This window comes from Daldinia decipiens (assembly GCF_022478715.1).
Source record: "Daldinia decipiens strain CBS 113046 unplaced genomic scaffold F4813scaffold_40, whole genome shotgun sequence".
Classification (NCBI taxonomy): domain Eukaryota; kingdom Fungi; phylum Ascomycota; class Sordariomycetes; order Xylariales; family Hypoxylaceae; genus Daldinia; species Daldinia decipiens.
Window position 1 is genome coordinate 339,446 of NW_026054583.1, and position 11,178 is coordinate 350,623.

The window sequence follows — 11,178 nt, forward strand, 5'->3', positions numbered from 1 at the left end:
ATTTATAGCGCCGGGGTAAATATGGTTAACTGTCTAGATCGACTTACTAGCAATACGCATTTCCATGCTTGATTACTTCGGCGTATCGCCTTGCTAGTATCACCCGTCCCGATGGAAGATTCGTAATCATCTGACCCTGCGTGTTGAATTTCGTGGACAACGTATGGTAGAAATAACATTCCTATCCCTTTGCTTAGCTACCATGATATCAGTCCCAATAAGAGGAGCAGACCAAGTCTACACATCATTTGCACGTATCATCCAGGTCAGAACATCGGATTTAAACATTCATAAGGTCTTTCTACCATAGAATGATAGTCGATATAGAAAGGTAGGTAAGAGAACAGTGTGTAGACGATCGTGGTATCTTATAGCTCTGCCTGTAAATCCATCCCAATGCCTGCCTATCCATAGACCGAATGGTTCCCTGTAAACCCCGTGGAAATGTCCATAAAGCCTCATAGCAGATGCCATATCCTCAAACGCCAGTCCTAATGCAAGTCCTTTGTGTATTCCTGTGTGTGATCAATTATCCGGTTTTACTGTCTCTGTTTCCTAAGTACCGACCCTCTCTGACCGATTCCGGCGGTTGACTTGCGGTTCTCATTAGTCGTAGTTACCGCTGGCACGGTGTTTGTCGTTGAATATAGTACGCCCGAGGTTGGCATTAGCTTTGTAGGCTGTGCTTGCTGTAAACCCTCCGGGCGCTTTTGTAGCCTGCCATTTGCATAGCCTGACGGGATTTTCTCGCCCGTCTCAGTACTTGAACTTCTTTCCATCCCAAGTCCCTTTCCTTTTTCGTCTAGCGTAGCCTTCTTTCTGCCTGGTGTCAGGGCTGCTAATGCGGCTGGCCCGGAAGCGGTAGAAATACCCGAGCGAAAGTTAATCCAGTTATCAGTTGTTGATTTTGTTTCATCTACTATCATAAAGATCGCTCCAGCTAAGAGAGTCAAGAGGATGACAACAGTACAGATGGCCGCACCAGCTCGATCGCCTCCAGATACCGGGCCAGAGAAAAACCGCCCGTTGGGATCTACTCGTCCACTATCGGAGCCACCCGCCGAAGGATTACCAACACTGGTTCCGCCAGTGCTATTGGTAACCGGTGGCTCAGCTTCATGTATCATGTTAGCCAGTACTACTTCCATAGCCGCCATTTGTTGTCCAACACCAGTCGAACCATCCCATACACCACTGTTATTTGCCCACTTCAACCCGCACATTCGGTGGTTATCACCGCCGGTACACTGCTTCGCAGCAGCTACGGCAGAATTCTGCAGCAAAGTTTTGATTCGATCGAAAGTCCAGGGTGCCCATTTTGTAGTGGCGGCCATCCATCTGCTCAAATACGCCTTGAATGATTGCTGATCCGTATCACATAAATTAACTGGCTCACAAGCAATCTCGATCATAATTCGATTCGAAGTGTCGTTTCCGAAAAAGAATATCTCCTCTGTGCTGTTTAATAGACCATCTACCCGTTCGCGCCACATTTCTACATCGCCCTGCTGTTTCGAATTATTTGCATATGCGACCATGGCGGCTGATCCTAAAAGGAATGCGCCAACGTTGTACGAAAATTCATACGGCGTGATAGTAGTACAGTTGTCACCGATATGCGCTCCGTCGTAGACTCTATAATTATCGTCAATGAATTTGACGTTGACCATCCAATCCCACGTTCTAACGGCCCAATCGGCGTAGGTAGCATTGCCAGTGTAAAGCGCCAACCGTGCGGCGATGTTGAAGAAGCATGCCTGCGAGATAGAATTCTTGTAGTCAAAGCCGGTATTCCACGTGAATATCTGCCATCGCAAACCGCCATTGCAGTCCTCCGGATCCCACCGAGCAGCTTGAGTGTTGAAAACAGCCTGAGCCAGTGCTAACCACCCCGGCCGATCTGACGGCGGGTCCTGGAATTTGTACTCAGCCGCGGTCATGACAGCCATCCCCCAAAATCCTTGGTCATCATTACCCTCGGTAAGTGTCTGGTTAGGAGGCATATAGTCATTATACGGGCCGACCTGATGAAGTAGACCTTGCTGGGCGATATCGTTGTAAGTGGTATCTCCAGTGTAATACCAATAATCAATTAACGCGCCCATGAAAGCGCCCGCCTCCCACCCTGATGCCATGAATTAGCAATTTATAGAACGTAACTTGTTGCATTGAACTCACAGTAATACGATTGTGGTAGAAGACCGGGGGTTTGTCCGGGTTCGTTACCGTGATAGAAAGATACCAAGTCCTCTGCCATCATTTTGGCTATATCCTTGACAGAATCTAAAAGTTTCATTTCGTAAGAAGCTAACTTAGGTAAATACTAGTAAGTAGTGAGCTCATACATACCTGGCGATTCAACGTCTAGCTCATACGTAGCGACGAGGTTGGTAACCATTAAGACCGAGGCTACCGATAATACGGCATTCCGCCGCGAGTGCCACAACCACATGACGACGAGTTGAAGTTCAACTGGAACGGAGCGAATGGGGGAAGTTTAGTTGGACACGAATATGAACATGGAATTAAAAAACGGACAGGTTCTACTGGGGTTATGGCATTGCAAATGCAACTCCCAACAGACAGGATCGATGTAGTACGGCAACACTGGGTGCGATGTGTTTGTGTAGGTGTGGTGTTTTGTGAACTGTGGGTGTCGAAAATCCAACATCAGCAGTACATATGGAACGAGGGATGATGATGACAAAGAATGATGTCGATAGAGAGAGATGGAGGAGAAACAACGACCTCATTTGAAGGCACTAGGTACTGTAATTCCATTGCCTACCTGCCTACACTAGAGGAAATCGCATTCTTAAAAACACGCCCATACCAGCTAAATATCAAGGTACCTAGATACTTACTTGAGTACCTAACACAGGTACCTACCTACCTAACCTATTGTGCATCAGTACTTCGTAGTGCTTGTACTACATAGGTACCTATGTAATAGTGTTGTAATACGAGGAATGCCCCGCGTATTTCTCCAACGGCACCAATGACGGGAGACCTTGGTCGTTTGATCCTTCTACTTCTTACCACGAGAGGTAGTATTAAGGTAAGAACAATGAAAAATTTTAAGAGCCTGCCTTTGAAAGTGCTACATAATGTAGGCGACTTACAGCGACTTATTTGTTTCCGGTCCAGCTCCTTTAAAATAGGCAGCTGGAGGGTTTGAAATTTGGTAGACCGGCATTTTCGGATCTGTTGTCTCGGCCGCTACCGTCGACGCTAATAACACTACCTGGTATGTACTGCTACAAATATGTCGTAATAGGATTTGAGCTACCCCAGAGTTAGTTACCCATTTGGGTTCCCTTTACATACTGCTATCATTGTAGCCGCAACCGAGGGAGGTCAGGCATGACGCCGAATAGCCAATGGTCTGGGTCCTTTTCGAAGACATAACCAACGTGACCCTACTATTCTGTTATACGAGATCTCTTATGAAACTAGAATATACCATACCGCGTATAGTATAGTGCTAGACTGGTGCACTTCGTTATGGCCGACGAGTCCGTATTTATTAATCAATATCGTCTAGGTTAGTATCTTATCGTATAAGTCCAGATGCGAAAAGTGCATCATCAAATGATTGTTTTTATTGGCTTTAGGAATATCGAATATCGCGCGTTTAACGCTTGCAATAGCATCTCCAATCAAAAGTCAAGTACCGACCTAGGTACACACCTTAGGCCATACCTTAGGTCATACCTTAGGTAAGGTATAAAATATTAGCGCTGGAAATAAGTCGTAGAGAATGTTTCTAGAAGCGTGAATGTTCAAGCCTTTTAGTTCAGGAGTGTTATTATTGCGACAACCCTTGCTATCAAGACGGGCATGACCGTGTTTATATTAACGAAATTAAGGCAGCTGCATGGAAAGGGACTCGGTAAGGTTCCAATTAAATCTCGACTTTATTCTGTAATACACCAATACCGATCAATACCAGAGAAGGAAGTGATGGGTGGTGATTATGACAATTGTGTTGTCGGGAAGATGGAAGAACATCCTATTCAACGGATGCTGGTGGTTGAGTAATGTGCCCTTTCGCTATGTAAAGCATATTTTAGAACGTATTTAGAGAAATGTCCCTTAAATTTACTAGGTGAAGCTTTCTTATACCCGAGACAAACTTATAACTATAGGTTTATTCCATCGCAGCGATTACCTACGCGCACAATCCTGAGCGTGACCGACTATTTGTCTAGGTAGGTATATACCTAGGTATATTAAGTCCGATAATAGCAAGACCAGGGTAGACCGGTGAACTCGCTAAACCATCATCAGCTCGAGGAGCCGACATATCCCCGCTTGAAGGACAAGTAGTGATGCTGTATTGCAGACCTCGGAATATACCATATCGAGATGAGACCGTAAATCATCGAATGAAGCCAAGCACTACTTCGTCACCAACCCACATGTTTACCTGGTGATACCCCAGATATCAGCTTATATTATATATCACGGCAGACTCGCGTCATGTAACCTCTATGGGCCGTGTCGGATGCCAAGATAGTAGATTGATACAATTCCACGCGACCACTAGGATTTTCACACTCCAAGCCATAGGGCTGAGTGATCGCGAATTCGCCAAATATCTTAGCCTATGAGAGCGTTCCAATGATTGGTAGCAAATCCGAGCTGAACCGCCTCGTCCCCTGTCTCGGAACCGACGCCTGTGCCCATATCCGATTAAGTAAAGTACTCCTGAGCCGACACCCGTCTCCATGTCACGATCAGACCCCCTAATATCACGCTGGCAATTACCATGTCCATTACTAATACGAATAGCTTAAGGCTTTTGCCTTCTTCCTTGCTTACAATGAAGGAAGGATTCTGATCTCAGCTAAGCAAATCCGTCGTGTTACACAGCAAACTCTTTGATATCATCTATGAAGCCCGAATTGGTATTTCGTTGGCTTCCAGGGGCTAATCCTTCGTAATTTGCACCATAAGCTCACTGGGGACATCACGGGAATCACCTCTAGACCGCTATTCGTTCCCTAGGAAAAAGCAAGCACGGTCCCATCACCATGGCTCGACTTCCTTGAGTAGTTCCAAAATAGACAATTGGCCACCCGGACCAGTATCCGTCGACTGAAAAGGGACCTGCCAAGAAAATATATAAACCCCAGCACCTCATCGACGGAGAGAAAAGATGCAATACAACACAAGCCAAGCTTTCGGACGACTACCGACATCATTACCTTGACCCCAGACTCCACTTATCCGATTATACCCACCCAAGCAGCTCATAATGCAGTTCATTGTCCATATTGCCCTTGCTGGCGCTGCCTTGCTTAACGGGTAAGCCACTCCATACTAACATCAATAGCACTACCTTCTCGTTTCTTAAAACTAACCACACGTCACCTACTTGTAGCGCCAATGCTGCTCCCGCCGAGCCAACTACACTACCGGGTCACATAGTATGCACCAGTGTCGCAACCATTACAACCACTGTTCCTCCTGTCGGAGTCTGCCACCCAGTGTGTCTCTCACCAACCAGGACCTGTAGCCTCGGCGAGCCTACCGCTCCCCCTCTACCTACCATCACGACCAGCACCCTCCCCAACTGTACAAAGGAGGTGGTGTTACATGGGCAATGCGACGAGTGCGCCACTTGCCTCCCAGCTCCGACCCCAACCCCTTTGGCCTAAGTTTGCAAACTACACTACGCGGATGGCGCGTAGTTCTTTAGCAGCTTCCGAAAAGGGCATTGTGCGAAAGTTACGGCAGTAAGAGATGATCTATAGGCAGGATTTGCAAGGAGTAGAGCTCAAGCTTCACAGCATAGGACAGGGGGAAAGTAAATAGGAAAAGACTTCGCTTTTATCCTTTATCTTTTAGTTAATTCACTCTTTTATTGCTCCTCATAAATCAGGCTTGTAACAGTGACTGTAATGGGCTTTTGATAATAACTAAATTCTTGAGAAAATGAAATCATTATCAAATACAGTTATACTCATAGGCACTTGCAAATATAGCTTGTGGTTATATAACACAATAGATTCCCCCATGATCCATATATAAAGGGGTAATGTGACGAGTTTCAACCCTAATATCGAAGAGCATTACGGAAGGGTGTTGATGAAAGAAAAAAAAAAGCGGCGGTTGAGTAGTCAATAGGTGTATAAAACCTCGCATCACACATACATATATCATCACAGGTCTCGGTGCTCCGTATTGCCTTGGCCTAGTTGCCTAAGAAGCTCGTGAGCCGTTAACAACTAAAGTTAAACTTTACTTAACTAGTTAGCACCTAAGTTGTAAGCTATCATCATCAGAATATAAAAATACCATTATACTAAGCTCTTTCTTCTTCTATATATATTTATTCATCACGGCGCCTTCGAGCTAATCATCTAGTGTATCTCGGAAGTTTAAGCTAGAAGTAACATTTGGGCTCTATGTGTCGGGAGCTAAGTAGCTGTTTTTATTTGTACATGATTTTATTACTTTACTATAAACATTACTAAACTTGGAATGTTTTGACTTTTACAGACAAAAAAAAAGTCAAAACATTGAAATCATTTGTATTCCCCACCTCCCTGAATGATGTCGATGTCGTGATTTGTAAAATACACGGCATTTTACAAAAGGGGGAAGTATATGAGATTCTCGGATAACTTTAGTCTATAGTACTAGGTTACACGGTTAAGCATTATATCCCCATCTCTATTTCAGTGCAAAAGGGGAAAGGTTGCAGTAAATGGTACCGCCAGCAATATAATAATCGCAAACATTCATGGCCTATTACTATGCGTCACTGGGAAGAGGCACTGCTAATTTGCTACGATCTTGATGTAGCCTCTGGGTTATAATAATGGCACCAAATTGATTACGGATACTTCCTACAGATGTAAATTGAAAGGAACGTGGGTATTCTGTTTGCCAAAGTACACGATACAACCAGAAAGGAAAAAGGACGAAAGGAGAGATTCCACCAGTGTAATCAGAATACATCATCCATCGATACCAACCATTTGCCATTTCCCAGTATAATATTTCCTTGTCCTTGTACAAGCAATATTCAACGCCAACCATATCCACCTATCTTATTCCCGATAGGCGTTACAAATCTGCCTGTCAGTCCTCGCTAAGAAACCTTGATGTTAATGTCCGTTAAGAGTCCGTTAGGAGTTGCCGTTAAAACGACCGGGGTATCACTTTCTTAGACTACGTTCTCAGTCTTCTTGTCGTCAATAACGACAATACCTTCCTCGACGTAGGCGGGTGGAGCATCAATTTCTTCCTGGTTAGCCATCAGGCCCGACTTCTCTTCGTTGACAACAGCTTCGGTATGAGAGGTCTTGTGGTGATGGCTGTGACGGTGGTGTCGGCGGGAGTGACCACGGCGGGCAATCGCACGCCAGATGAAGACGGCGATTGTACCAGCAATCATGCCGAGACTGAAATTTGATTAGTATGCATTCTTACTATTTATCATTAATAGAGAAAACTTACATGCAAGCAGTGATACCAGCAAAGATACCGACGGCAACAGGCAGTAGGATGTGGGAAGCGATATTCTTAAACAACAATCCCCAGTTCTTTTGACGATGACCATGGTGGGGTTCTTGAGGTTCCTCTACCTTGGCCTCATCATTATCCTTGACTTCGTCATGGCCCTTAACGTGAGCAGGGCGACCACCACATCCTTTGTGGAAACGAAGGCCGGCAAGTTTCTGCATAATAACAGCCTTCCACTTGCAAAGTAGAGTGGTGCATTCCTCTTGCTTATCCATAGGATTGCTTTGCGCCGTCTCGGATACAATAGTTTTGATTTCACCAAGCATCAACTTGCCGGTAGGAGTCTTGACAACATTGACCTGGACGTTTGGAATACCATCGACAAAGACATCGCCAACTTCGATGATGTCAAGGTTGATCTCGATGAGCTCCAACGCGTCTTCCTCGTTCTTAGCAACGGGCCGGGTCTGCATGCCAAAGCCTAGAGTCTGAGGCTTAGGGCCCTTAAACTGAGGCCGCTTCTTCATTTGTCGATGGAGGACATCGGGACGAACAGCAGCGGTAAGGGTGTTTCGAAAGGGGTCTGGGTTAGGAAAAAGCTCGAAGCCGTTCAACATCAAGCGATCGGCATTGTCGGAAGGCACGATGCCAAAGTCCAGCTCCAAATGGCTCGGGATATCGTTTACGATCTTGACTTTTCCATGGTGAGGGATGGGGACAGGACAGCCGGGACACTTGAGCTTCAAGTTCTGGGACTCGACGGCTGCGATGGCAGTATCGACTCCAACAGGAACTGGAAGGGTGGTGATTATGTCCTTGTCGGATTCGGAGATGTCAGGAGGGAGAAGGAATGCGTTAGATAGGGCCGCCAGGCCAGCGGCGGTAATAATAGATGTCAACTGCATCTTGGGTGTTATGATAGCAGCAGACGAATAGGTTTAATGTTTCATAGAAGCGCAGGATAATGAAAAGAAATAGGAATGTGTCGTTGTTTTGATGAAGAAAAGAAGGGAAAGGTTTGGTTGGTGGCGTGTTTGATTGTGTCAGTTTGTAGTTTGTAAGGTTGAATGGAACCTTCACTTGAAAGAACCGGACCTTGCGGACCTGGATGACGAGCTGCGTCACACCTTATCAGCTGTGCGACAATTGATAGTCAGGGGCTATACAGCTGTAATCACCTGGCAGCAGTGGACAGATATGACAGTAAACGTGTCGAATAAGCACTGTCTTTTATCCGATTAAGTTCTAGAATGTACTTGCATAGCCCGAGCTTGCCGAATACCCATTACACAAGGTCACATGGCTGCTATTTCCATATCCACCCAAGTACTTCGGTACTTTCCCAAGTCTACCTACATACGAAGTATCACCATTCCATTATTCCATACATTCTCGTGCAGATACAGCCTCGCTATTAGTTGTCATTTGATGTAGCTTAGGTGAATTTCAACTCAGGATTTCGCGCTAAAATACATACGTAGTTAATTTATCAGCAGAAAGTATAATTGATCTTCAATCGCCTTATATAATGGCATCACCGTCGCTGCTTTTCTAATATCTAGGGCTATTCTACAAAGATTCTACACACAAGCTAAGGGCTGATATTCATTTGGGGTTGTTGATATATGTTATATTTATTAACTACCTATTCTGTCAATTCAGCTTAAAACGCCGAGACGCTGACTGCATGTAACGCTTCTCTGATCTTCAATGCAAGATATAAGCTATTCCATAATTTATTTTTAAATAAAATTAAACCATTAGCTACGCGAGTAGAACTCGGTCCTCTTAGCTTGATGGTGCTTATCATATTTAACTATGTCATCTAAGTAACCTTTGGGGGATATTATGGTTACTTTGGTGAAGACCCGGCGATCTATGAGGTCAAAGGCCGAAACGTCGGGTCCGTCCACCCCGCATGACGATCAGCTAGTCGCTACGACTAATACCCATAAGGACAGCGATAAATCCCTAAGAGTCCCTTGAAGGACCACCGAATCCTCGTATATAGAAGTCACTGAGACTCAGATACTCGATATAGCAACATCATGTTTCCCCCCTATCCCGCAAGGCGCAGAGCTATCATCACTACAAAAGCTAGTCTTAATCCCCCGTGTTGAACCAGGGCTTCACATCCCATTCGCACGTGCCTGGGCGCCAGAATTGGCAAACCACACCGTCACCCCGGAGGATTTATTAGCATGTATCGACAATCTTAATACCCTCATTAGACCTCCTATAGCCGGTCGTGCGGCTCTGGTCGCAGCCTTTGCTGTTGGATTCATTCCTTACAACGGAACTGATGGAATCGCCGCTGCGTTGGAACTAGCAGTAAGCATTGGAATGGCTATCGTAAATCATAGACGGTGCAAGAAGTATTCCAGCATCATGAACGAGAAATACTTCCATCCTCGCAAATTACACGTGGTGATTATCAGTTCTAAGCGGATAATGAAGATGTTTAACCACGACAAGAAAGAGACCTTATTGGCCCCCCTTACTGAAGAAACCCTCGATTTAAGCAGTCAGGAAAGATGCATTAAGTACATGTCCAGGTGGGCGTGCGAACTGTCATTCGACGACCTCCCTCCTCCAAGCGGGCGGACGACCGTGCTTGCTCGAATGGCTGCGTGGGAAGTCAAGCACAAGATTGCGAAAGCTGAGAAGCAGGCTAAAAGAAGCAGAAAGCTGGCTTGGAAGAGGCATTTGAAGGGCAAGAAGCTCAAGGATTGCTGGCTGGAACGTGGTAGGGCTAAATCTCTAGATTGGATTCTAATTCAAAATTTAGATGAGTGGGAAGCGGCGCGGGCCGAGAAGGAGGCTAAAAAGGCGGCCAAGAATGAGAAGAAGCAGAGCTCTCGGTAACATACTAGGCTAGTCGTTTAGGTCGGCTATCCAGTTTACTGTTTACGATGTCCATGTTATATATACCATTTGTTGTTTCGCTTTAGCTGTTTAAAGTATGCAGTCATGTTTATACTTAATGCATATAACATCTATATTCAAGTTTCAAACCACCGCTGACCCTATATACTTAAGATATCTTATTATAAAATTTAAACTATAATTAGTTGAAGGCAAACATTTACTCTATTATTTTAGTGATGTAAGCGCCTCGCCTTTTAGATAGTTAACTTTATTAGAAAAAGGGGGTACATAGAAAAGTTCATATACGATTATATCTCTTTCCTACTAGCCCATGGCTAAATGAATAGAGACGTTAGATGCTACGCGATAGCTAAGGATTAAATAGAATCCCCAGTTACCTATTTCTCATTGACCTTGACATCAAAGGATTTATTATCAATAAGAGAAACGGACATAGAACCTTGGTTTATTAAAGGTGCTCTCTCCTTACTATTCTCAAGTATGTGTTATTATGAGATGATTGCATGCCGTTAATAAGGTAAGTAGGACTCTTAATACTAAATGTTAATGTCAGATCCTTCAACGCCATTACTATGTTATATACTATATTATACATCGAAGATGCTATTTCCAGTTACGTATAAATAGGCGTGTGGGTGTATGTGCAATTTTGGATCATGGCTATCATACTAGCGGGCCTAAAGCCAAGTCTGAGTTGCTATGAATGACTTACTCGATGTAAGTCAAACCACCCTTACTGGGGCCACCCTAGTGGGGGCCACCCATTTCCCATACAAAATCAACAACTTCGCATGTCTATAATTAATTCAAAAG

The 11,178-nt window shown here is 44.7% G+C and overlaps 4 protein-coding genes across 4 annotated transcripts; 2 read left to right on the plus strand and 2 right to left on the minus strand.

The window, feature by feature from the left end:
• Positions 1–359: 359 nt before the first annotated feature.
• On the minus strand, positions 360–2,581 carry F4813DRAFT_236603 (glycoside hydrolase family 76 protein). Its single transcript, XM_049239970.1, has 3 exons — positions 2,350–2,581; positions 2,179–2,283; positions 360–2,125 (listed from the first exon to the last, which is right to left on the minus strand). Exons 1-3 carry the CDS (start codon positions 2,450–2,452, stop codon positions 540–542), a joined length of 1,794 nt encoding a protein of 597 aa, XP_049096095.1. The 5' UTR covers positions 2,453–2,581; the 3' UTR covers positions 360–539.
• Positions 2,582–4,717: 2,136 nt separating this feature from the next.
• Positions 4,718–5,875, plus strand: F4813DRAFT_372516 (uncharacterized protein). The gene is made up of 2 exons (XM_049244702.1): positions 4,718–5,310; positions 5,387–5,875. Exons 1-2 carry the CDS (start codon positions 5,261–5,263, stop codon positions 5,661–5,663), a joined length of 327 nt encoding a protein of 108 aa, XP_049096096.1. The 5' UTR covers positions 4,718–5,260; the 3' UTR covers positions 5,664–5,875.
• Positions 5,876–7,057: 1,182 nt separating this feature from the next.
• F4813DRAFT_372520 (uncharacterized protein) lies at positions 7,058–8,530 on the minus strand (the record flags this gene model as incomplete). Its single annotated transcript, XM_049244703.1, has 2 exons — positions 7,471–8,530; positions 7,058–7,415 (listed from the first exon to the last, which is right to left on the minus strand). Coding segments are annotated over exons 1-2 (1,144 nt in total), but the record flags the coding sequence as incomplete, so codon positions are not given.
• Positions 8,531–9,324: 794 nt separating this feature from the next.
• On the plus strand, positions 9,325–10,341 carry F4813DRAFT_393078 (uncharacterized protein; the record flags this gene model as incomplete). Its single annotated transcript, XM_049247368.1, has 2 exons — positions 9,325–9,453; positions 9,505–10,341. 2 exons carry the CDS (start codon positions 9,325–9,327, stop codon positions 10,339–10,341), a joined length of 966 nt encoding a protein of 321 aa, XP_049096098.1.
• Positions 10,342–11,178: the final 837 nt, after the last annotated feature.

What these genes read in the sequence shown, in the direction of transcription:
- F4813DRAFT_236603 (XM_049239970.1), bottom strand. Translation starts at nt 2,452, where the DNA reads ATGTGGTTGTGGCACTCGCGGCGGAATGCCGTATTATCGGTAGCCTCG. An exon ending in GCTAGACGTTGAATCGCCAG is followed by an intron (nt 2,284 to 2,349) that starts GTATGTATGAGC and finishes TGAAACTTTTAG; the next exon opens with ATTCTGTCAAGGATATAGCC. An exon ending in TCTACCACAATCGTATTACT is followed by an intron (nt 2,126 to 2,178) that starts GTGAGTTCAATG and finishes TCATGGCATCAG; the next exon opens with GGTGGGAGGCGGGCGCTTTC.
- F4813DRAFT_372516 (XM_049244702.1), top strand. Translation starts at nt 5,261, where the DNA reads ATGCAGTTCATTGTCCATATTGCCCTTGCTGGCGCTGCCTTGCTTAAC. An exon ending in GGCGCTGCCTTGCTTAACGG is followed by an intron (nt 5,311 to 5,386) that starts GTAAGCCACTCC and finishes ACCTACTTGTAG; the next exon opens with CGCCAATGCTGCTCCCGCCG.